The 23,948-nt window shown below is 40.2% G+C and overlaps 1 protein-coding gene across 1 annotated transcript; it reads right to left on the bottom strand.

Moving 5' to 3' along the window:
- Positions 1-1,014: 1,014 nt before the first annotated feature.
- LOC110065876 (uncharacterized) lies at positions 1,015-18,699 on the bottom strand. Its single transcript, XM_089297352.1, has 19 exons — positions 18,315-18,699; positions 16,522-16,554; positions 15,688-15,711; positions 14,303-14,434; positions 13,713-13,733; positions 13,150-13,281; positions 12,935-12,955; positions 12,387-12,518; positions 11,093-11,274; positions 10,662-10,885; positions 8,844-9,001; positions 5,934-6,065; positions 5,542-5,562; positions 5,071-5,196; positions 4,804-4,923; positions 4,273-4,398; positions 3,977-4,129; positions 2,531-3,011; positions 1,015-2,300 (listed from the first exon to the last, which is right to left on the bottom strand). The coding sequence occupies exons 1-19, from the start codon at positions 18,442-18,444 to the stop codon at positions 2,294-2,296; spliced, it is 2,355 nt and encodes a 784-aa protein (XP_089153478.1). The 5' UTR covers positions 18,445-18,699; the 3' UTR covers positions 1,015-2,293.
- Positions 18,700-23,948: the final 5,249 nt, after the last annotated feature.

The following is a 23,948-nucleotide window of genomic DNA, read 5'->3' as shown; positions in this document are numbered from 1 at the left end:
ACGCGTTTTGAAACGATTTTGCTCTCATTAGGCCTTGATTTATACAGATGTTTATTTTTTTTTCCATAGGTAAGTCTCCTCGACAACTTACTTATAGACAACAACAACATCAACAACTAGTTTATTTGCGTGACCATAAATACATGCAGTGTTGCAAAAGCTTTTGTAAACTGAATCTGAGACAGTAATGTGTATCTTAAACTTATAATAAAGTTATGATATAGACAGAATAAACTCAATTCCATGCTTCTCGAACAATTCATTAGAAAGTTATTGTGTTTTTATTGAACACCTCTTTCCAAACTTTGGAGTAGTTATTTATTAGCTATTGTGCCACAATGGTGACCTCAAAAGGCTCACTGTTGTCGGAGTCAGAGTGAACAGGTGGAACTGTCCCAATGACTTACTTTACGGGGAAAAATACTTTTTTGAGTACCCTGTGCAAGTGTACCTTTCTGAGTTGGGTACATACGTTCTATATTCAGCTAGACAGTCATCCAGGGGCCAGACTCCCATATAAAAAGGACGGGGTTGCTCGTCGGAAATTTTGAAACGAAACCCTAAGAGGTACCAAGATCCCGTTTTGTGGGCGTGGCTTGAAATTTTTTTCACCCCTAAGAGGCACCTGTTCTAAAACAACACAGTATCTTCTGTTATATTATTTTCGGCTCATTACTGGTACCGCGAAAGCTTCAGCTGTGGATATTTCGAGGCTGAACGCCTTGAGAGGTACCCCCGCCGCCGCCGCCGCCGCCGCCGCCGCCCGCCGCGCCCCCGGCCCCGCCCATGTAAAACCGCTCTTTACTCCTAAAAGGCATAACGAGCATCTCCGTCCTTTTTAAATGGGAATCTCCTTCCCCCTAGACAGTGACCTTCTATACATCCTCCGATATTGAAGTAAGGCGGGTAACCGTCCGTGGAAGCCTGATGTCTGTCTCCTTTCCATTTTTATGTTTTAGGCTTAAAATGGAATACCACTAGATTCTTCAAATTCCGATAGAAAATTTAGATAAATTGTCCTCCCGATGAAAGCATTTTATTTTTTGTCTGTGAGTCTCAGGTATCTCCAAAGGTAGTTCTTTTACACAAGCCTTAGATTATTGGCCTCCTTGGGCCTCCTTGCCTTATGTATTGATATTTTGCAAATATATTTATAATATGGCAAAAATAAAAATAAACTAAACGAAAATGAACTAAAACTAAGCCCTATGTTATGTAATTTAGTCGCATATTTAGTCCTGTTAAGACAGAAAAAAAATATTTATAACCGCGAGAGGTATGTTAATTCTAAAGCGGACACTTTCTGTGGTCCTGACTTTGTCCGCTTACGAGACCTTCGTTCGACCGTGCTTAGAAAACGTGGGAGAGGATGTGTGAATCAATTATAATGCAGGTCGTTTTGTAGCTGCACCTGATCCGTCAAAACGACGGCCATGGATAAGGGACAGACCCCCTTTTTTTTGAGGGTCGGTAGTTGGGCAAATTTCTGAGGTAAGAATTTTTCTTTCTGACCTTCAGGTTGTGTATGATTTTTTTCGGTGGATAATAACTTGTGCAAGAATTTTTTTCAGCAACAAAAAACAGGACCCGGCTAGTAGAAAGCACTGGTTTTTTTTCCCCTTGCACGATGTTTTAAGCAGTTTTTGCTGTGTAGGAATTCTTTTTTAGGAAATTGCCGACCACCCCTCCCCCTCCTAAAAAAAATGGTCCGTCCCTTTTTACGATAACTGCAGAAATTCTCGCGCTCATTGGCTAATTTGTATCGTCAATATGCGGAAAGACACATGAATTTATTACTCATGCGATGCGTCAATAAGCGAGAGCGGACAATTTGACGATCTGTTATAGTAAAAAACAAATTGACGTCCGTTTTTCATACGCCTGTCCGGTTATTGACAAAGAACTTCGTCATAACATTGTCAAAGTAGTCTGCGGATCTACTCCGCTTTCGCCTCGTGGACCCACAGCTACTTTGACAATGTTATGACGAAATTCATCATCAATAACAGGACAGACGCATAAAAAACTGACGTCAATTTGTTAAATCGAACTAAGTACTGAGCGGAATTAACAAGTTACACTCACGGTAAATACAAATTTCGATAAACATGTCAACAAACGCTCGACATTAGAAGATCGTCCGCTTTCTATATATTTTTGATAAGGATAGCATACTGGGGTTAGCATACTGAGCCATTGGCGTTATATAACCGCTTTATTCTAATATGCTTCTGTAGCTACGATGGCTAACTGTCAGTGTTCACATGTTTCTTGCCAGCTTGTAAAGATTCCATCAGGGGCTGCAATGAAAACAGACGGAAAAAAAAGCTTTGTTATAGCTGATAGAAGCATGCTAAAAATCCAGATTTTCTCTATATGACTAATAAAGGCATTTTAAAATTTCTTTGATTAGTAAGGCCCACCCCACTACTCCGGATTGTCACGCTAAGATTGTGTGACTCTGGATAGTATGACGAACCGAAAGAAAGATGCCATAGGAAGCTATTATCAATTCACTAATGCTACTTACAAGTCAGGAACAAGAACATTTTCTTGGAACTGTCCACCAATATTTCCTGCGGGTTCGTAACGAGCCACTGCTACCAGCCTATCACTAGCCACCGCAGTTGCCATTCCCAGCTTCTTGCTCGCTTTCCAAACAATCTGAGTGAAATGTAGAATCGGAGCAAACGGCACCTTTGCTCTACCAGTTACGTAATCGTAATCCAGCTCCTCGTCATACCAAGCTTTTACAATTTCTCCGCAGCTGAGACAGTCCTGCCCTGTTTCACCGAGGTCGCACAGCCTCTTGGGATATGGCGTTATGTAGTACAGGTTCTCGCCCTGGTCCTTCGGCCGCGCGGTCGGATCGTGCTCAAACAAGTTTGTGGCAGCGAGGTAATTGGCCCAGTCCTGCGCATCACGTGTCAACTCCGCCGACCACTTGAGAGGAGGGGAGCGGTGAAAGAATCGATGGTCATTGTGTGCTTCTAAACAGGCTCTTTGAAATCCTGGAAGAAGATAGTTTGACAAGGAGATAAACAAAGATATAAGCTTATTTTCAGTTTTTACGGATTTTTCAAAGCCTCACACCCAACCAGGAAAGAGGCCGGAAGAATGGCCTTTATAACTGAGTTAAATACGCTAGACTCCAAATCAAGAGGTTCGAGCCCGGCCTGACCCAATAGATCTCATTTTTGATTAAGTCACATCCTCAAAATTTACTACCAAGCCTCGATTGCGCGAAATTTTCCCAAACTTCTAACACGCGTTGCTTTCACGTGGGAATTCTCTTCGTTTTCTTTATTGCCTTAGGAATTTGTTCATGATATAAATTTAGAATTTCCATTTTTGAGGCTTGGTAGAGATTTTTTGCTAGTCCGATGTCATCGTGCATAAGGGCTATTCATTGTATCTTGTTCAATCTGAATTTATGCCCGATACCGCGGTTGTCCTCTTACTAACCAGACAAAGTGCTGAAGTGGGGTCACTGTTCCACACAGGAGGAACACCAATGCATTTTATCTCTTCAACATAGAAAATGAGATTCGCTCCAACTGAGAGAGCAACCACTTGTGCCAAAATTTATTAACTTTAACTCTAAGCCTAGTTTTCACTAGCGACGCAAGCACAAATGCAAGCATAGGTAGTTTATGCCAGATGCAGTAAATTTCTCTATGTCCTTGTGCTTATGCGGTGTTATGCGTTTTCCCACGGCATAAAGTGGGCGTAAGTTCAAGCGTAACCACGAGAAAAGAAAAAAATTATCTTTATTCTTATGCTAGCGATTATGCTTGCGTCGAGGCTGTTTTCACTTTGAGCTGTTATGCTTGTGCTTGTGCTTGCGTCCCTAGTGAAAAAGAGGCTTTACTCAGTTCTTTACATTTGCGCTAGATCAAAAGTACGAATACAATTATTTGGTAATCTTCTATGTACATTTTCTTGATGAGTCACTATGTTGTATATTATTCGTTACCTGTAGGTCCTCCGTGAAACGATTGAGTTGGTTTTGGCTTGGTAGTAGGTGTAGTGGGTCTCTGGGTAGGTGTCGTGGGTTTCTGGGTAGGTCTCTCGGTCTCAGGCGCCATTGTTTCCGGCTCGGTGCTGGGTGGCGATGGGGGCTTAGAACCTACAAGATCAACATGTAGTGAAAACATTGTCAACAAGATAGCCGTCGTCATGATTTTCTACATTTTAAAGCAAATAAACTCGCGTGTGCTTTTGCATATGCGCCAATGAAAAAAAGCCTTCTTGTCAATCATTAATACTCACACATGTTGCAAGTTTTACGGCATTGTTTGGCGACGTCCTTGTAATGTCTGCAGTACTGTTCAAGTTTTTCCTCACCTCCTGTGTTCTGGACAATCCAATTACAGTCTGGTCGTTCATCTTTACATTCTTGACATTAGTACAGGAAAAGAAACAGTCAGCATGATAATTACGAACGTAAGGTTTCATACGTAATTCCTCCTGGACGACATATATAGAAATCTCCAAAACCCTGACACTGTAACCTCATTCAATAGCGCCACACATACCTATAGCATTTATGTTTGGAAGCAGACCCACCCTTTCTCTCTCAGACTCCCTTCCCCCCCGCCTCCCCTCCTCTCTCAAGACGATATATTCAAGCTTATTTTGCAGTTAAATGAATTTCAGGGTGATTTGCAACTGGTCGGATCAGTTGTTTTGTCCTTTGCTAGAGATCAAAGGTACCAGCAATATTAAGAATACAATTATTTGGCAACCTTGTGTACAAGTTCTTGATGCGCAACGGTCACTATGTTGTATATTTTTCCTTACCGTTAGGTCCTCCGTGAGACGTTTGAGTTGGTTTTGGCTTGGTAGTGGGTGTCGTGGGTCTCTCGGTCTCAGGCGCTATTGTTTCCGGCTCGGTGCTGGGTGGCGATGGGGGCTTAGAACCTACAAGATCATCATGCAGTGAAAACATTATCAACAAGGTTAGCCGTCGTCATGATATTCTTCATTGTAAATCAAATAAACTTCTCGCTTGTGCTTTTGCATATGCGCCAATGAAAAAAAACCTTCTTGTCAATCATTAATACTCACACATGTTGCAAGTTTTACGGCATTGTTTGGCGACGTCCTTGTAATGTCTGCAGTACTGTTCAAGTTTTTCTCCACCTCCTGTGTTCTGGACAATCCAATTACAGTCTGACCGTTCATCTTTACATTCTTGATCATTAATGTAGGGAAAGAAACAATGAACAGGTAACCTCACTCAATAGCGCCATACACACCTTTAGAACTTATGTTTGGAAGCACACCCACCCTTTCTCTCTCAGCCCCCCCCCCCCTCCCCCCTCCCCGTCCCCTTCCTCCTTCAAGACGGTGTATTCAAGTTTAAGTTGCAGTTTAAATGAATTTCAGGACAATTTCCAACTGGTTTGATCACTAGTATGATCCTTTGCTAGGGATCTGTCAGACAGTCGTTAGGCAGACAAAAATATTAAAACTGGTTACGAACAAGTTGCGAATTAATTAACTCGCGACCCAAAGGCAAAATAATCAACTTCTTACCAATAGGGCTTGGAGCTTTGCCTGTCAAAAAGAAAGGCATCAGAGAAATCAAAGTTAGTATTGCTGTGTCCTGAAATGCGCCGAAAAACATCATTATATATGTCTTATTTAAAGGGGCTCAGTCACGGTGTTTTGAGTTGTTTTAGCCACATACAAAATTACCTTTAAATGGTAGGAAAAACCTGAAATAACAGTTTGATGAGATAGAAAAACACCAAAGAGACAATGATAAACCATAAAGGAACAAGGATGGCTAAGGATGGAGAAGATTAACACGGATTACAAACGACGAATTTGAAAAATTGAGGCTAAACTTTTCAATATGCGCAAACCGTGACTGAGCTCCTTTAATACGCCGCACATCAGTTGAACTGACTGCAATCAGCACTCACACATGTGGCATGTTCTACGGCATTGCTTCACTGCGGCATCGTCTTTCCATTTCTTGCAATACTGATGTAGTTTTTCACCGCCTCCTGTGCTCATGACGATATAATCACAGTCTGGTCGTTCATCTTTACAACCTTGATATTGGAAAAGAGAAACGAACAGATACAAAAACATAGCATGTACTGGGAAAATGCACGGGGAGCGCAATGAGGTCGCTGCAAAAAACACTGAGGGTCAATATTAAGGGTGATGAATGGTAAATGCATGGGAGAAGGTGAGACTAGCCTTTTTCTTAAGCTCGATTCCCGCCGCTCTCTCGTGTCCGGTCGTCCCCGAACAGCCGCTAGTACTCCAGCCATGCAACCTTTTCCTTTGCGCGCCTGAGACATTTTGACTTTTCAAATTGCGGGACCGAACCTTCAAAGTGTTTTAAATGTAAGTGAGAGACGTTCAGACCCTAAAAGATGTTCAGATATCATTTGTAAAAACAACAAACAAATCGGTACGTATCGAGACTTTCTTAGCCATGTACAAACTAGAGACTCTAAAAAAAAATCGAGAATGCGAAATGCACATACACCCTTTTTTTAATGTAAGAATCTATTTTATAAGAATATCGAGGCTGAAATTTGCGAAATGTTAAGAATATCTTAAGAATAAACTTGAAAAGAATTTAATTATGTGTGTTGAAAATTTGTAAATACAGTACAATTACATGTTTTAACTAAACCGTATAAAATTCTTCCTTTCTCTTAACGGCAGTGCGTCATATCAGGTTTTAATGCCTGCAGGCTGGCTCCAAAACTTACATTAACCACCATCCAGGCACCAGGTACGTTCGAAAACAGAAATGTCATACGCTATAATCTAAGAATATTCACTTGAACATTTTCTGCCTAAATCTATATATAGAAAAATGAGAATATTCAGTCTCGGCCGGAAAAAAAAAATTCTCATTAAAAATTAGTGTGACCGCTAAAAGCGATCGAGACTGTGAGATCCGTGAAATTCAACGAAACTTTTGCGAGGCCAATGGTCGTTGAAGGACCATTCCCCACCCCTAATATCCCTGAGCAAGCTTGGTTAACAAAAGCTTTGTTGCAGGATGCAACGTTTGAAACACAGCTTTAGAAACATGACACTAGGTCAAATACTTAGAAATTACGTGGCCGGCAGTAGAGCTTTGTGATTGGTTTGAATGAGTTGTTGATCCCTTTTACCCGCTGCCGAATATACTTTCGATATTCAGCTAGGTAATGATCTCTTATACATCCTCCGATATTGAAATTACACGGATAACTGTCTGTGGAAGATAAGCCTGATGTCTGTCTCCTTTCCGTTCTTATATTTTGGGCTTAGAACAGAATATCACTAGATTCTTCAAATCCCGATTGTAAATTTAGATAAATTGCCTTGCCGATGAAGTCTCAGGTATCTCTGAGGGTTGTCCTTTCTATAAGCTTTATTGGCTTCTATGGACCTCCTTGACTTGTAAATTGATATTTTGTAAATATATTATTATATGGCAAAGATAAAAACATCATGTTTTTAGTACCTTGTATAAGTCTGCATACGAGCCAAGTGGCCCACCAGGTCGGAGCTTATCCCGGTTTCTGTAGCATGAAGCGAGTAAGAGTATTTCTACTCCCCCCTGGATAGGATGCCAGTCCATCGCAAGGTTACCCCCATTGTGAGACACTAAGGCACTGTAAGAGTAACGTATCTTGCCCAAGAACACAACACAATGTACTTTGCCAGGGCTCGAACCCGGACCGCTCGCTCCGGAGACGAGCGCACTAACCATGAGGCCACCGCGCTTCTCTTTACATAAAACTTACTGACTTCTCTCGGATTCCTTGCCTTATCATGATTATCATGATTGATTTTTTTGTAAATATGTTTATGATATGGCAAAAATAAAAATAAACTAAATGGAAATTTAAAAAAAAGAATCATTTTTTTTAGTACCATGTACATATACATGGGCACCTTTCTAGGTATATACGTTCGATAAGTTATTCAGCTAGATACTGATACATCTTCCGGTATTGAAGCAAGGCGGATAACTGTCTGTAAAAGCCTGATGTCTATCTCCTTTCCGTTCTTATAATTTAGGCTTGCAACAGATTTGCATTACCACCAGATTCTTCAAATTCCGATTGTAAATTCAGATAAATTGTCCTGCCCATGAAGTCTCAGGTATCTCTAAAGGTAGCTCTTTCCATAACCCTTATGGGCTTCCCAGGACCTCATTGCCTTGTGAATTGATATTTTGTTAATATGTTTATAATATGACAAAAATAAAAATAAACGAAACGAAATTAAACTAAAACTGTGTTCTGGGCCATGTATTTTAGTCCCATATTTAGTCCTCTTACGAAACGAAAAAACGAAAAGTCGCCTTCTTCAAATTCCTGACGGATTAGTGTGGACGGTAGGCCAAACCGTAGAAATAAAGCTGCATTTTCAAATTTCTCCGGCGTAGTGTGGACGCTGCGCGCATGTCTAAGTCGTGTGATAAATCCGCGTCAACATAAATTTAGGCTTGAGTAAGTTAGTACAATTGATATTATTCAAAATGTCTAGTGAAGCTTGAATTTTGATTTAAGAAAATCTTTTAAATGGTTTAGTCAAGCGGAACTACATTTAGTTTTTCGAATAATTAATCTACAGTTGATTGTCAGTTGTTAATTAAACAGTACTAAAGATTTGAAACTAAAACTGAAGACCTAAGACAAACACAACTTGGGAAAAGCGTTTATACCGAGTCCAAACCATAACAATTTTTGCTGAGATTGTCCCGATGAATGTGAAACTAAGATGTTAAAATACCAGAAACGAGTGTTCCGAAGCAGCCCTGGAACACATCAGTTTTCACGCTGCAACGTGCATGTCATAAAAATTGTACTCACCGGCACTGGCTTCGTCTCTTAAACTACTAAATGGAACTGCACTGTTGCGTCCTAGAGACGTTACGGAAACTGAAATGAAAAGCGCGAAGACTTTGAAGTTCATCATGACATCTGCTGTATTCTTCGTTACAGTTGCAAGTAAAACCGCCTTGCCGTGTTAATTTCAAAGTTTAACTGAGCGAAAAGTTGTAACAGCCAACAATAAACTCTGAAGAGGATCTATTCATATTCTAATGAAGCGTCAGTTTGTGCACTTCACTGAATTGTTTCAAAACCCTGTTTGTTTTGGAAAAAGGTTGTTATTACATTGCGCCAATCACATCGCTCGCTTTTGAGATTGTTCGTTAAACAAATCCTTAAGCATGACGCGGGCTTATTTAAAAATGAATTTTCTAGTCTATTAAGGTCACGAACAGTTAAACAATCTGTTGCTAGAAATTCAAATTAAAGGTCGTCTTGAATTTTGAAATTGAATGCAATATTGCAATATTGCTGTGCTCGGCCTTCGAAGTGAAGTTAGGGGTCACGAAGAGTGTTCAGAGAATCGTGTACTTCGGAAACTCTTGACTGATCAGGTCAGCCTTCATGATGAGCAAGCAGGTTTTGCGTTTGTCTTTTTCCGAGTAAGACAACAAACAATATATATATAAATGTCGGTTTGATCGTTGGAATTTAATGCAGTATTGTTGTATTGACTTCTGCTTACTGAAGCCAATAAAACAAGGAGCCCATCAGGAGATGGGCTCCTGATAAAGCTAAGCTAACAAACACCGAATTTTCGCCACTCGCACCCATCCCCACCCCTGTCTCCTCCCTTCCCCCCCTCCTGTTCACTCTAATCCCTGATCTCGAACAGGAAAGTGCATCAAGTATTTTGAGAGACTTAATTGAACGCATTAGTTTAGTTTACCTGGTATTTTATTCAGTAAAACTTCTGTGAAAATTCAAAGCAACTGAACCTTATAAACTAAACTCCAACAGACCATGAAAACTCGACGTTTACAGTGTAAGCTTTCGACATACTTTAGAATCGCGGGAAACGTTGGGTGAGCCAATCACAACTCGTTTTGCGCTTCGAAATGTTAACGGCTTAAAATAATGGAATTAAGGAAGGTGCCACGTGTTCACTGCATCAAGAATAAAGTCACAGAGTTACAGTTACAGAGTAAATACCTAATTCTGCACTTTATATAATCACTTTACACAATCAATGGCAATCTAAGATCTTCAGCCGGCTTAGGTAAACTAAGAGAGGATAGCTTACTGATCTTCGCTTATATAGCGCCTTATTCTAATGTGCTTCTAAGATGACTAACTGTTCATATATTTCTTGCCAGCTTCTAAGGTTCCATCAGGGGCTGCAATGATAACAAATGAAAAAAAGAACCTTAATTGTGGTTGCTACACAATAACAGCCGAAGCATTTAATTTTGACTGTTTCCGTTGCTTTAGATTATATTTTACGGTTTCCTTTATACTGTATCAACCTCCCTGCTCTTCTACATTTAATTTGATGATTACCCGCTTAATTGATAATCAGTGTTTGGTGTAACGTGTATTCCTTCAAAACATTAAATTATTTTTTCTCGATCGATACTTAAAACAAAACTAGGTAATCTGTTTCTGGCGAAGCACGCTTAATATCCACCATCGGGGAGTTCAAGGAATGGACTCCCACTGCGCTCTACTTCCTGCCACACAACAGACCAAACCCTAGAATTTTCTTTCTTTGTTCATATTTAAGGAATCACTCTAGGTCGGGATAGGCCTGAGATCAGGCGAAAATAGAAGTGGACAGCTAGACCAAGCCCGACTTACTCTCTGGGTGGGAGTGGGTCGCCAATCTCTTTGCTTTTACGGTCTCGAGCACCCTCGTTCCGAGGGCCTTTTCCCTGGCCTGGAAGGCTCTGGGAACGAGGTTGGGCCTCGAGTAGAGTGATGGGATGGAACACGTGTAATTTTAACATCGTTCCCAGGGCCTTTTTCCTCGCTTGAAGGCAGGCTGGGAAAAGCCGATCCCTGGTCCTTTTCCCGCCTCGTCCCTAAGCAAGGGAAAAGGTCATGGGAACGAGGTTGTGTAAATTCTTTTATACTGTCATTTGCGTAATCCCCAGGATATCAATTACGAATGCAAAGTGAGTTTTTCCTCAATTCGAAGAACACTGTCCGGCTTGTCACGCTGACATTGTGTGACTCAGCAAGACAAACCAATCGGAGGTCCGTAATGATTGTTGTAATTATTAACTTACGAGTCCAGAAAAGGCACGCTTTCTTGGAAATGCTCGAGGATATCCCCTGCGGGCCGCCAAAATCTTTTTCACTTTGTAAAGCAAATTAGCACGCGAATCACGAGCTGCCTGTGCCAGCCTCTTGTTAGCCACGGCGGTTGCCACTCCCAGATCTCTGCTGGGTATCGATGGAGTTTTGGGACCTACAAGATATCAATAACAGGAAGAAGGTTACCAATTAAAATGATGCTATCATTTTAAGATATTTTGCTGTTTTTGATTGGCTTGAAACTTTCATACCGTAAAGTCCGTTTCAGAGCTGTGGCGCAATGCGGCTTCTATGTCATTAAATTATTTATTTTATCTTATTTTACTTTAAACCAAAAGAAGATAAAAGTTAAGAGAGCTAATCCCTCATACGGGCTTTATCTTGAAAGTAATCTTTTTCGAGTTATTTTTAGACCTGCTGCCCAGTTCTTCCGGCGATAACGTTTCCACGAGTGTTGCGTGGACGCTTTTGTAGAGGACGAGAATGCGTGTAAAGCCGCGTGGGCTGTCCACGCGAGCAAAATCTGTTTCACTAATTTACCGGTAATTTTTATTCATCAGGAGCTATGTAAAAATCAAACATTATGCCGAAAACAGAAAGTATAGTGTTATTTCATCGCGACGCATTACCTATATCTTATCAGTTTGCAACAAAGGAAGTCTCCTGGCGACCAATGAAAAATGAGCGCGTATCCCAGTTATGTACAAAAGGTTGGTTATCTCGTACACGCGGCCCCATTCTACTATTGCCATCATCGCAAGAGGAACTTTTCAGCTATTCAGCATTAAGACGTATTTGTTCTTTTTCCCTCCACCTCCCCGTACACCTTACATATCTTATGTAGTATTTTTATTAGTTTAGTTTTTACTGGTTGCGAAAGTTTTAACCCCACCTTTCCTGAAGAGATCTTACTCTTTGTTTGTAACCTTAGTTTCAATTTAGCTCCTTGCATTTGGGGCCATTTATCCCAAACGATTTGTTTTCATTTTGGTCTACCTATCTCTTCAGCAAACTAGTGCGACACCTTGCGGAGCTCTCGATGTCTTAATGTTTGCAAAGTACTCAAGATAAAAACTGAGTTTACCTTGGGAATAACGCCTGTATGAGAGATTTAACTTTCTTACCCTGCATCCACTCTTGATTTAAATCTGTATCTCACTGAACGCCCTAGCCTTTGTAGGTCAACACTTCGTTGTTTTGTTGAAGTACTTACAAAGGAAAGTAATGATTTAAACTGTGATGATTAAGTATGTGATTATCACTTACACGTTTCACAAGTCTTGCGGCACTGTTTGATTGGAGCTCTGTCCTTATAAAGCTCGCAATACTCCTTCAGGCTTCCTCCGTATTTTGCTAATTCCGTCTTGATCCAGGAACAGTCCCTTTCATCTTTGCACTCTGCCAAAATGTAAGACCGATAATCGTTGAAGGTTTCAGTCTATCTTCTGTTGCGACCCCTACTTGATGGCCTGCTGAGCCAGCAAAACGACTCAGCTAAAATTTTCACTGACCGTGTTACCGAATTCTTCTACAGTTGTTTTGATTTGTTCGGGAGCATCGAGCGACTAGGAACATTGTTACTATGCCTACTCCTATTCTGGGATGGATACCATCTTGCGTAGGGCAGGCATCACGCTATAGATACGATATGGCCCCAACCATTGGAAGAACTTGTTCAACTTAGTAATCTGTGAAATGTTTAGCTCTTTGGTTGTAATCAGAGACTAAGGACATATTCGCTTTAAAGCTCTGCAAAAAATTTCGCTCTCCGTAGTAAATAAAGTGGAATAATTCTATGTTTGTTATTTCCTTACCGATGGGAGCCGGGGCTTTGCCTATAAAGAGAAATAAAACAGGTTTTTAGAAGGAATCTACCACAAGTTCGAGTGGACAAAAACTTTGTAGCGAGAAGGTTATTTACACTGTATTTTAAACTTCTGTAGGTCAACGCTTCGTTGTTTTGTTGAAGTACTTACAAAGGAAAGTAACGATTTAAAATGTGATAATTAAGTATGTGATTATCACGTACACTTTTCACAAGTCTTGCGGCACTGGTTGATTGGAGCTCTGTCCTTATAAAGCTCGCAATACTCCTCCAGGCTTCCTCCGTATTTTGCTAATTCCGTCTTGATCCAGGAACAGTCCCTTTCATCTTTGCACTCTGCCAAAATGTAAGACCGATAATCGTTGAAGGTTTCGGTCTATCTTCTGTTGCGACCCCTATGGCCAGTGCTGATCCGGCAAAAGAACTCAGCTAAAATTTTCACTGACCGTATTACCGAATTCATCTGCAGTTGTTTTGTTTTGTTCAGGAGAATCAAGCGACTGGGAATATTGTTACTAAAGCTACTCCTAAATATTCTGAGATGGATACCATCTTGCGTAGAGCAGGCATCACGCTATAGCTTCGATATTATTGCCAAAACAATTTCAAGAACTTGCTATACTCAGTAATCTGTGAAATGTTTAACTCTTTAGCTGTAATCAAAGACCAAGGAGATATTCGCTTTAACGCCCTGCAAAAATCTCGCTCTCCGTAGTTAAGTGTGCTACTTTAGGGGAATAATTTTATGTTAGTTGTTATGTCCTTACCGATGGGAGCCGGGGCTTTGCCTATAAAGAGATACAAAACAACAGGTTTTCAGTTTTGGTTAACGATTCGGCACAGGTCGGCGTTCTGGCCAGAAAAATATTAACACTCAATTAACTACACAAAATGGCGAACTTTCATAGAATTCTAACTTTCCCTTTCCCTTCGCGGCCGTTCAAAGGAGTTGTGAAAACGTACTGTCAGTTCTTCCGGGGAGATTGTTACCACGCGCGCTGCGTGAATGCTTTTGGGGTGGACGAAAATGCGTTTAAAGTAGCCCGTGAACAGGCTCCGACTGGAAGGGGAAAGAAGGACGTCTTTCTTCCCGCTTTCTCCTTGCCCCATTCTCGACTAGAGCGCCTGTTCAAAGGTTACTTGTAAAGCCAGTGGAGCTGTCCACATGAGCAGAATTAGCTTTGCAGAATCGCCCAGATACTGCTGGGATTTCCGAAATCGGGAGTGATCTAGAGCATAACGTTACCTTGAGAACAAGGCCTAGCCAACGTATAGACCAAAGCGTCATTGGCTTGCTGAAATACTTATAAAGGAAAGTAGTGATTTACACTGTCATAAGTATGTAATTATTACTTACATGTTTTACAAGTCTTGCGGCACTGTTTGATGGGAGCCGTGTCCTTGTAAAGCTCACAATACTCCTTCAGGCTTCCTCCGTATTTTGCTAATTCCATCTCGATCCAGGAACAGTTCCTTTCATCTTTGCACTCTGCCGAAATGTAAGATTTGATAAGGGAAGGTAAGTCTGACCAAAGATGGCTATCATCACAGGCTACTGAGTTCATTTCATTTTCTGTCACAATTCCACCTTGACGACATGTTAATCCGGCAAAGACAGTCACAGAACTCAGCTAAAATTTTCACTGAATTATTTCACTTACAGACGTCGCGTTTGGAAGCATCTATTGCTACTATAGCTACACTCTTTTTTTATAAGAATATTGTTTTTTCGGCCGAGGCTGAATATTCTTATTTTGCCGCCGATTTTAGGCTGAAACTTTTTGTAAATATTCTTAGATTATAGCGTACGACATTTCGGATTTCGGATGTATTTGGTGTTTGGATGGTGTTAAAGTAACTTTGGAGCCAGTCTGCAGGTATTAAAGCCTGATAAAATGCACATAACTTGTTGCCGAAATGTTATTAGCATCGAACAGTTCCGTTTTTGCTGCTTTTTGGTTAGTTTTGACTTAAACAGAAAGGAAGAATTTTAGACGGTTTAGTCAAAAACATACAAAAGTATTGTATATACAAATTTTCAACACACAAAATCATATTCTTTTCAAAACCTCAGGGTCTGGTTTATTCTTAAAATATTCTTATAAAAAAATTGAGATGAGATGGATACTGTCAGCGTGTAGAGCAGCCACTATGCTAGTTACGAATTGACAGGGTCACGGAAGTTTGAGTTATTTTGGCCACGTACAAAATTACCTTTAAATTGAAGGAAACCTGAAAATAATAGTTTACTAAAATAGAAAAACACTAAAGAGACAATAACAAACCATAGGCGAACAAGGATGGTTAAGGATGGTGAAGATTAACGCGGATTACAAAAGACGAACTTGAAAAATTTAGGCTAAACTTTTCAAGATGCGCAAACCGTGACTTATCTCCTTTAAGTAATTTTATTTTATTAATAGAAAAGTAATTTAGTTAATAGAATATGGCGTCGTAACTATAAACTGAAATATACTTAATTCGTTAGTAATTTAATTCTTGAAATGACCTTTAAACGTGTAATTATGGAAATTTAAGATAAACAGATAAGAACTGATTATAAAATTTTAGGGGTAACTCATTGTGTAAAGACATTCTTGCTTCTGAGCAAAAGTGGTTGGAAGAGAACGCTTCTTAGGAAGCTCGCTGCTCCTTGAAAGAAAAATGTTTTCCCATTTATGGTACAATATTCATTCTTTTTTAGATTACAAAATAAAACAAAGACAGATAGATATAGCTTACCAGCCACTCGCTTAGCCATTTCAACTGAAAAAGAAAACGAAAAAAAGGTTTGTTCGGACTAGAAATAATGTGAAAAGAAATTGCATTCTCCACTCACGTCTCAAAGACCTTAAGAGAAATTCCACTCTCGTTTCCAGGGTCTCTCTTCCTCCGGCAACCAGTCCACTCTCTCTCTTATTGACCGTTATTATGTTTCAAATCACAACCCCCTAAAATCTTCCGCCTATTCTTCCAGATCCGTTCTTATAGAACAAAAAATTAGCCGCTGGCCGCATCACGGTTGAGTTGAGAGTTGTCAATACTTGAAATATTGAAACTCAAGCAACCGTATCGTTTTGCAATCGTTTGTAATAATTAAAATTTAATTTCCCGCCTTCCTTTCGCGCTTCGATCGAGTGTTTTTGTTTACAAGGAAAATGAAAACTCCATATTTTACTAACATATTCATCCCGTAAATTCCTTGTAAGAAAAACCACAACAGCTCTTTGTATTTGTAAAAGTACTATTAAACAAACTTACATAAACATTTGACTTCAAATCACGGTTCCATAACTCATTAAAGTATCAATTAGGTTAATTTAGCCCGCGCTTTTTCCAACGTAATTTTGAGTTCCTTTACGCCCTCGATAGAAAGATATTGCTTCATTTCATACACTTGTTTATGTTTACATTAGTTCTCCAAACTAGTAAAGGTGGATTTCTTCTGTCCTGTAATTTTAATTTTTTCACGAGAAAACATTCATGCTCGTAAATGGAATAGAAAAAAGTACGGCGTTAATTGGGAGTGGGAAAATGTTAAGTGGACCATGATCAAGCACAAGTAATTGAACTTACCTTTAGCATCTTCCAGAAAGTTCAAATTATCCGCTGAAACAGAAACAAAAAGATCATTTTCCGTTGATTTTACGTACACAATAAGTTTACTCTCTGAGTTAATCCCGACCAGAAAATAATACAGTTATTTACTGTGACCAGTGGAAGAGTCTATAAAAAATATTCCCATAGGAAAAAAAGCACTCACTATGGAAAGGTATTGCCCTGCAGAGTAGCAGAAAGTTTAGCAAGAATATCACAAAGAGCGTTAAAGTCTTCAAGGTTGCTTCCATTTTCGCTCTGTCCTTTGCTTTGCGCGCTTTCAGAGCAATGCACACTTGATGTCAAGTTTTGAGCCGAGTGGGAATTTCTCATGCGTAAAATAAATGCTAACAAAGCCCGTTGACACTCCTATGCAACGCAATTTACATTTTCAAACTTTTCAAGAATTAATATCTTTTCTCTTACATATCTAAAACTTATATGATGCTCGGTTTAAAGTTGAAATACTCGTTTACTACTCTGATGTCCTAATCGTATTAAGGTTGCTTCCATAAGGACTATTTATCAAACGAGCCTTTATGGAACAAAGCATTTTTTAATACTGGCTGTGATTTTTAGTTTCTTAGTGTACATCAGTTTTTAACGAACACAGTGTGCTCAGTTTCGCGTTTATTTAATTGTTTTTCTATATTGTGAGTAACATTAACATTTACTAATAGTCAGTATGTCTCAGTGAAGCTTATATTCAGTGAGTAAATGAAATTTTTAATTTGAAGTGTGATTTGACCATGCGGAACTTCTGTTGTTGCAGCGGTAATGTATAGTATAAAGTCAGTGGACAGATGTTAATTAAAAGCACTATTGATTTTATCGACAACTAAAACAAAGGCAAGATTGCTATGCCTTTGGACGGTTCGCTAAAATCAGGAAATTTTTCTGAAACTTTTAAGACAGAAGTACTGGATACCAGCTAAAACAAATGAGATATTGAAATGCATGTAAAAACCAGTTATCTCTTTCCGAAGCAGAAAAAACTGACACTTGCATTCTGAGAACGCTAGTTTACGCTAGTGAAAACGTGCTAAAAAAATCGCAGCAAAGCACTGATGAGCAATTAATTATACTTACCAACATTTTTTTCACCTCTTAAACCATGGAAAGGTATTGCGTTGCCGGGTTCTACGCAAGTGAACAAAATTAAGCTGAAAAGCGCGAAAAATTTGAAGCTCGTCATAGCAGTTATGTTCATCGCTTTGATTGATGTCAAACTTCAACTGAGTGAATAGTTTCTACAAAACGACAATAATTCAAATGAGCAGTTATTCAAATTCTAATTCATCTATGGTTTGTGAACTTTTTGGCTTTTTACTAAATTGTTCCGAAAACACTGTTTGTTTGCTTTTTTTTTAAAGAATCCTTTGTCCTTTGCGCCAATCATATTGCTCGCTTTTACATTATTTACTTTAAAAACAAACGCCCAACAGGAACGCGAGTTAATTTGAAAAAGAGGTTTGATTAATTTAACGTACGAAGAGCTGAATAATAAGGGTGATAATAACTGAAATTAAAAGGAATTGAGGTCAGTCACAAAGGACTTTCATATGGGGACGAACTGAGGTTTCAAGAGATTGGTTGAATAAGCAGATACGGTGTTCGAATGTCCTCGGCCGAGTGGCTCGTCCGCAATCATGGTTGTATACAGACATGGGTAGCCCGCTATTTCCGTTAGAGGGTTTTAATTTTTGTGCGTGTGTGTGTGTGTGTTTTTGCGGTGAGTTTTCATGATCTATCAATGTTTAGTTAGTGCTTACCAGTGTGTTTTTCCCTCAAGGGAAGTTCCATGGAAAGGTCTCGCAGTGAAAGCGCACGACCAGGGACGCAGTTGTAGCAGGCGAGTTGAAATCCGACGAGGAACAAACCAATGAAGAAGTGCCTGCGCATCTTGAATTTCTCGGCGGTATTCTAAACCGAATCAGTAAGGATTTTTTACTCACGGTAAAAATTACGGGTTGACATGAACGACGTTTCGACCGCTCTTCGGTCATTCTCAAGTTCAATGTTGAGGGTAAAAACTAACAAAAAAAAGGGTGGGTGTTAAAAACAATTAAAGCATGCAGAAAAATTTAAAAAATTTAGAGCTTTCGCACAAATTGAGTGGGATTGTACATTGAGATTGTCGAATTGATCGGATTGTCTCAGTTTGTTAATTAAAAAAAGCATTTCGTAAACGAGGTAGCTAAACTTGCTTTTGCTTTTCTATACTGATAACAATAAAATTCTTGCCATGATCCTTTGGGGCTAAACAATGCCTCTAGCGCCGGGAAATGTTTGCCAATAGGGGAAGAGCAGTTCTTATGTTCTCAGTTCTGTCGGCATCGCATAATAGCAACATGTATGGGTCACATTTAACTCGTAAACAAGACATTGTTGGTTTACAACTGGGGGCTTGACTTCACGTAATTAAAGATCTTGCTCAATCTTGTATCAAACAAATTATGGCTCCTGATACAGGCTGAGTAGAGAAATGAATCTTCTGGCTCAAATCTTTCATTGACCGCGTAGAGTATCAACTGAGGCCTGCCTTTGAACGAGAGGACGACACGAATACATGGGGTCTACTATTTTCATTTACTTTACTTATAAATTGTATTTAAAATACCCAGTATAGTGTAAATAAAGAACTGAATTGAATTGATTTGAATTGCGGCATTGCTTTCGGCCGGCGAAGAAACAGGCTGATCAGATGCTTTTAAGGCGATATAACGTGTAATGGTGGAATTAATTACTTTCGGACTGGATATTTTAGTCAAGCAAACAAGAATTTTAGGCGATCACACTCTTCAGCGAAGTAGGACCAGCTGAAAGAAAGCCGAAATGCACGACGATCAAGCATAGTTTTTCCCAGGCCGAGTTTATATCGGGCATCATAACTTGTTTGCGATTTAGATGTACTCTCGATTGAACAGCCAAACTCGGAGGATAAACAGCTTTATGAACAGGTTAGAAGTAGTGAAAATATTCATTCGCGAATATTATTATTATTTTTTTTTTTATGTGAAACGTGATTGTCTCGAATTTCGCGTGAAGGTGAAAGAGTTTTGAATATCATTTAGGCCCCGTCCACACGTGTCCGGATATTTTTGACTACGCAATTTTTTCTTTCTGAATACGGCTTCCCTCCTCACGCATCCCGCGAATCCGGATGTTTTTTAATCCGCTCTCCAGAGTGGAAAAAAATAAATTCGCAACGAATCCGATAACGTGTGGACGGTGAATCCGGTTATTTTCGAATCCGATGACGTAGCAAAATCGTGTTCAGACTGTCACCGAACAATAAACCAATATGGCGGCACAAGGTGTAGGTCTAGTTTCTCCAGAGTGAATCCGGATACCATCGGATGTGTGTGGACAGGCGAATTCGATTTGAATACGTGACGTGTGGACGGGGAAACTTTTGAATCCGGAAAGAAAAAGTTGCGGATTCACAAATATCCGGAGACGTGTGAACTGGACGGGGCCTTAGTTGATTCGTGAAGAAAACAAATGTTTTTATGTCACTGAGTCTCTCAAAGGGGTATAGGGGACCCTCTTGAAGTGCAACAAGAGGCCAGTGCTTGTGGGTTTCACAGAAAATTTTGTTCTAATGTATGTAGACTTGTTAAGCAGCTGTCTGCCGAGAAACGGAAGCACGCCATTGTTTTCCATCTCCATGGTAACTTAAAGGTCTTGCCAAGAATTTTACTCTTTTTAAAGAAATACAAAAACAAGTTTGACTGCCACGTTTACGAAATGTTTTTTTAATTAACAAACTGAGACCACAATCAATGTACAAACCAACTCAATACGTGCGAGAGTTTTTAACTGATAAACTTTTTTGCATGCTTTAATTGTTTTTAACAGACTTTAACACCCTCTTTTTTTATTAATTTTTACCCTCAACATTTAACTTGAGAATGACCGAAGAGCGTTCGAAACGTCGTTCATTTTTACCCGTAATTTTTACCATAAATATTCTTAACAATATCAGATTATACAAAAGGGAAAACGCGAATGTAGCTGCAAGTACTGAAATATTATTTATACACTAGTGCTGGTTTCCAAATCCTTCTTGAGGAGATAGATAATCTTATCCGCATTTGGTAGACAGCAATATTATATCATGCACACAAAAGCGCCCTGTTAATTTAGGATACATGAAGTATAAGTGTTAAACCCGAATTTTGACTCTCTTTAGGTAATGTGGCCGACATGTGGCCTAAATGGACCTTCTAGATCTAGTAATTATTAGACGTGGCAAAGAAAATCGAAAATAAAAGTATTGGGGACCTTAAGCAAAACACAAAGGCAGCGGCAACGAGAACGCCACAAAACAAAAGGTTCAACGAGCAGAACTATAGCTGTGCTCGTGCATTATAAATCTTTGTACATTTCTTTGCCGTGCTCTGCAAAACGACAATGCCAAATAACCAAGTTCTGCGCATTTTGGAGATCGTGAACGACAGCGGCTAACTTTTCCAATTTCCATTTGTGGAATTGAACGCTAGCATTACATATTAAGCTTGAGTAAGTTCTGAGACCGATGGACGTACTGAACAAATTCAGGCACCCGCGAAATTCGACGGTAAAAATATTTTTTACAAGGCGTCGTCCTTGGCGTCGCTGTCGTCATTGCCTAAGCTGCCTATTTTTTTAAAAAAAAATAATGAGGAAGATAATAAAGTATAAGTTACTTCAGATCAGATGGTTATTGAACACGAATTTTTGCAAGCGTGCATGTAAGACAGTAAAGCCTTTGAAAGCAAACCAAATGCTAAGATCGCTACTTACCCTACTGTAAACGGTTCTTCAGAGCTTGTTACTCTTCCCGATTCACCGGAAAGTGCGCTCAAATCCCTGCTTTGACATATTATATCAGTTCGGAACGATTTTGCTAATATTCATTGCAAACAAGTTTGACAACTTGTCTTCATTTTACTGAAGGCTCGTAATGTTTCTTTTTTGGCGTCGACCTGATATGGCACGTCTGTGTTAATACGGCAGTATAATATTCATTTAAAAGAGATAAAATTAAAGGTGTTATCGTTATTCTTTTGCGATGAAAATACACGTTATTTTCGAGGATGTATTTTTAGTCATGACAATAGGCCATTTTGCTAAAGCAAATATTTCTTAATTCCATTCCCTTATGGGGGCACGAAGTGATCACTCGGCCAAAAATGGCCTTATTAATTCATTAAACAGATCAAATTTTGCCTCCACAAGGGACTGGAGCTAACATTAGCAAAATGGTGTATTTAATCACGACCTCTTCCCTCTTCTCTGAATGAGTTTTGATTATTTTGATATTAACTGCGCCTTTTGCAAATAAACAATGTTAATAGCACAGGTCTGGCAGTTATAAGTAGTCACTAGCGACGCAAGCACGAGCCCAAGCACAAGCGCAAGCACAGCAATTCTTATTTCACGGTGAAAATGGCCTTGACGCAGGCATAAGCACATGCGCAAGCACAAGTACAAGCACAATCACAGGGATCAAAATTTTTCCTTTTTCTTGTGCTTGCACTTATGCTTGCGTTTGCGCTGCAACAAGTGAAAACGAAATACCGCCCAGGCATAACATAAACACAAGGATATTTACCACACGTGGTTATGTTGGCCAGTGAAAACACTGGATCCAGATTACCTCGCGCCTAAACAGTTCGAAAGGTTCGGATAATTTTGCTTGAGCTTGTGTTTGCTTCGAATTTCGTTTTCATCCGGGTCATCCCTATTGCTTGCGCTTGTGCTTTCGCTTGTGCTTGCGTCGCTAGTGAAAACCAGGCTTTATAGAGTGTGTTCATTGTCACGCAATAAAAAATAAAATCAAAAACCATTCAGTAGATAAAGTCAAGAAATTCTGATATTATAGACGATAAATAAAGAAGACATTTCTCCAAGTTTAAAGTGTGTGCGTTGTCCCAAAGTTGAGATATTCGTCGAAATGTTCCGCGCAAAATTATAGAGCCTAGTACGGAGCCACCATGTTGGTAGACTTCCTTAGTCCTCCAATATGGCGGCCGGAAAATAATGTAAACATCGATCTGGAACTTACTTTCGCTATCTAGTCGACTGATTATCTGAACCGAACCAAAAAACAATATATTTTACACAAGCACTTTTCCTGATACTTTAACTCCTAAAATGGCTAAAAATCACTAGATAAGTGTATATTTTTGGACAAACGCGATCTTAGCTTTCTGTAACGCACCGCCATAACTCGAAATTCAAAATGCGCTGGTTTCCACACGAAGGACGCTACTGATCTGGAAAGTTATAAACAGATATAAATTTAGTACCTCGTATGCCCGATGAGGATAAAACCTTTAGCGGCTCTTTAGTTTTGGATTTGAGAATTTGATGACGTCACCTGAACACACTCTACACAGCGTGGAGCTGCGGAGGCAGCGTGGACGAATGGTCAGCGCGTCGGGCTCGCAATCCAGCGGTCGCGGGTTCGAGTCCCGCTCTGACCACTACATTAATTTGTTTCACGGCAGTCCCGAATTCAAATCCTCGGCCACGCTTGTAAATAGCCAGCTGGTCTGCCTCCGGTCAGTCGGGATTCTTAACATGTTACGTTACGTTTACAGCTTTTAGCTCGGCCCCAATAGCCTTCGTGCTATAAACACTGCCAAGCGTAAATAAAGGTTATTTATTTTTATTTTTTATAGCGTGTTCTTTATAAACCGGTGTGATATATATGCTTTCATTCATTGGATAGGGTTAGGCTTAGGGCTAGGCTTAGGGCTAGGCTTAGGGCTAGGCTTAGGGCTAGGCTTAGGGCTAGGCTTAGGGCTAGGCTTAGGGCTAGGCTTAGGGCTAGGCTTAGGGCTAGGCTTAGGGCTAGGCTTAGGGCTAGGCTTAGGGCTAGGCTTAGGGCTAGGCTTAGGGCTAGGCTTAGGGCTAGGCTTAGGGCTAGGCTTAGGGCTAGGCTTAGGGCTAGGCTTAGGGCTAGGCTTAGGGCTAGGCTTAGGGCTAGGCTTAGGGCTAGGCTTAGGGCTAGGCTTAGGGCTAGGCTTAGGGCTAGGCTTAGGGCTAGGCTTAGGGCTAGGCTTAGGGCTAGGCTTAGGGCTAGGCTTAGGGCTAGGCTTAGGGCTAGGCTTAGGGCTAGGCTTAGGGCTAGGCTTAGGGCTAGGCTTAGGGCTAGGCTTAGGGCTAGGCTTAGGGCTAGGCTTAGGGCTAGGCTTAGGGCTAGGCTTAGGGCTAGGCTTAGGGCTAGGCTTAGGGCTAGGCTTAGGGCTAGGCTTAGGGCTAGGCTTAGGGCTAGGCTTAGGGCTAGGCTTAGGGCTAGGCTTAGGGCTAGGCTTAGGGCTAGGCTTAGGGCTAGGCTTAGGGCTAGGCTTAGGGCTAGGCTTAGGGCTAGGCTTAGGGCTAGGCTTAGGGCTAGGCTTAGGGCTAGGCTTAGG

The sequence above is a fragment of the Orbicella faveolata genome, unplaced genomic scaffold (genome assembly GCF_042242905.1).
Source record: "Orbicella faveolata isolate gen_17 unplaced genomic scaffold, um_ofav_v1 contig_3, whole genome shotgun sequence".
Classification (NCBI taxonomy): Eukaryota; Metazoa; Cnidaria; class Anthozoa; order Scleractinia; family Merulinidae; genus Orbicella; species Orbicella faveolata.
Note: the sequence above shows the minus strand (reverse complement) of the source record. Positions and strands in the feature narration are given on the sequence as shown.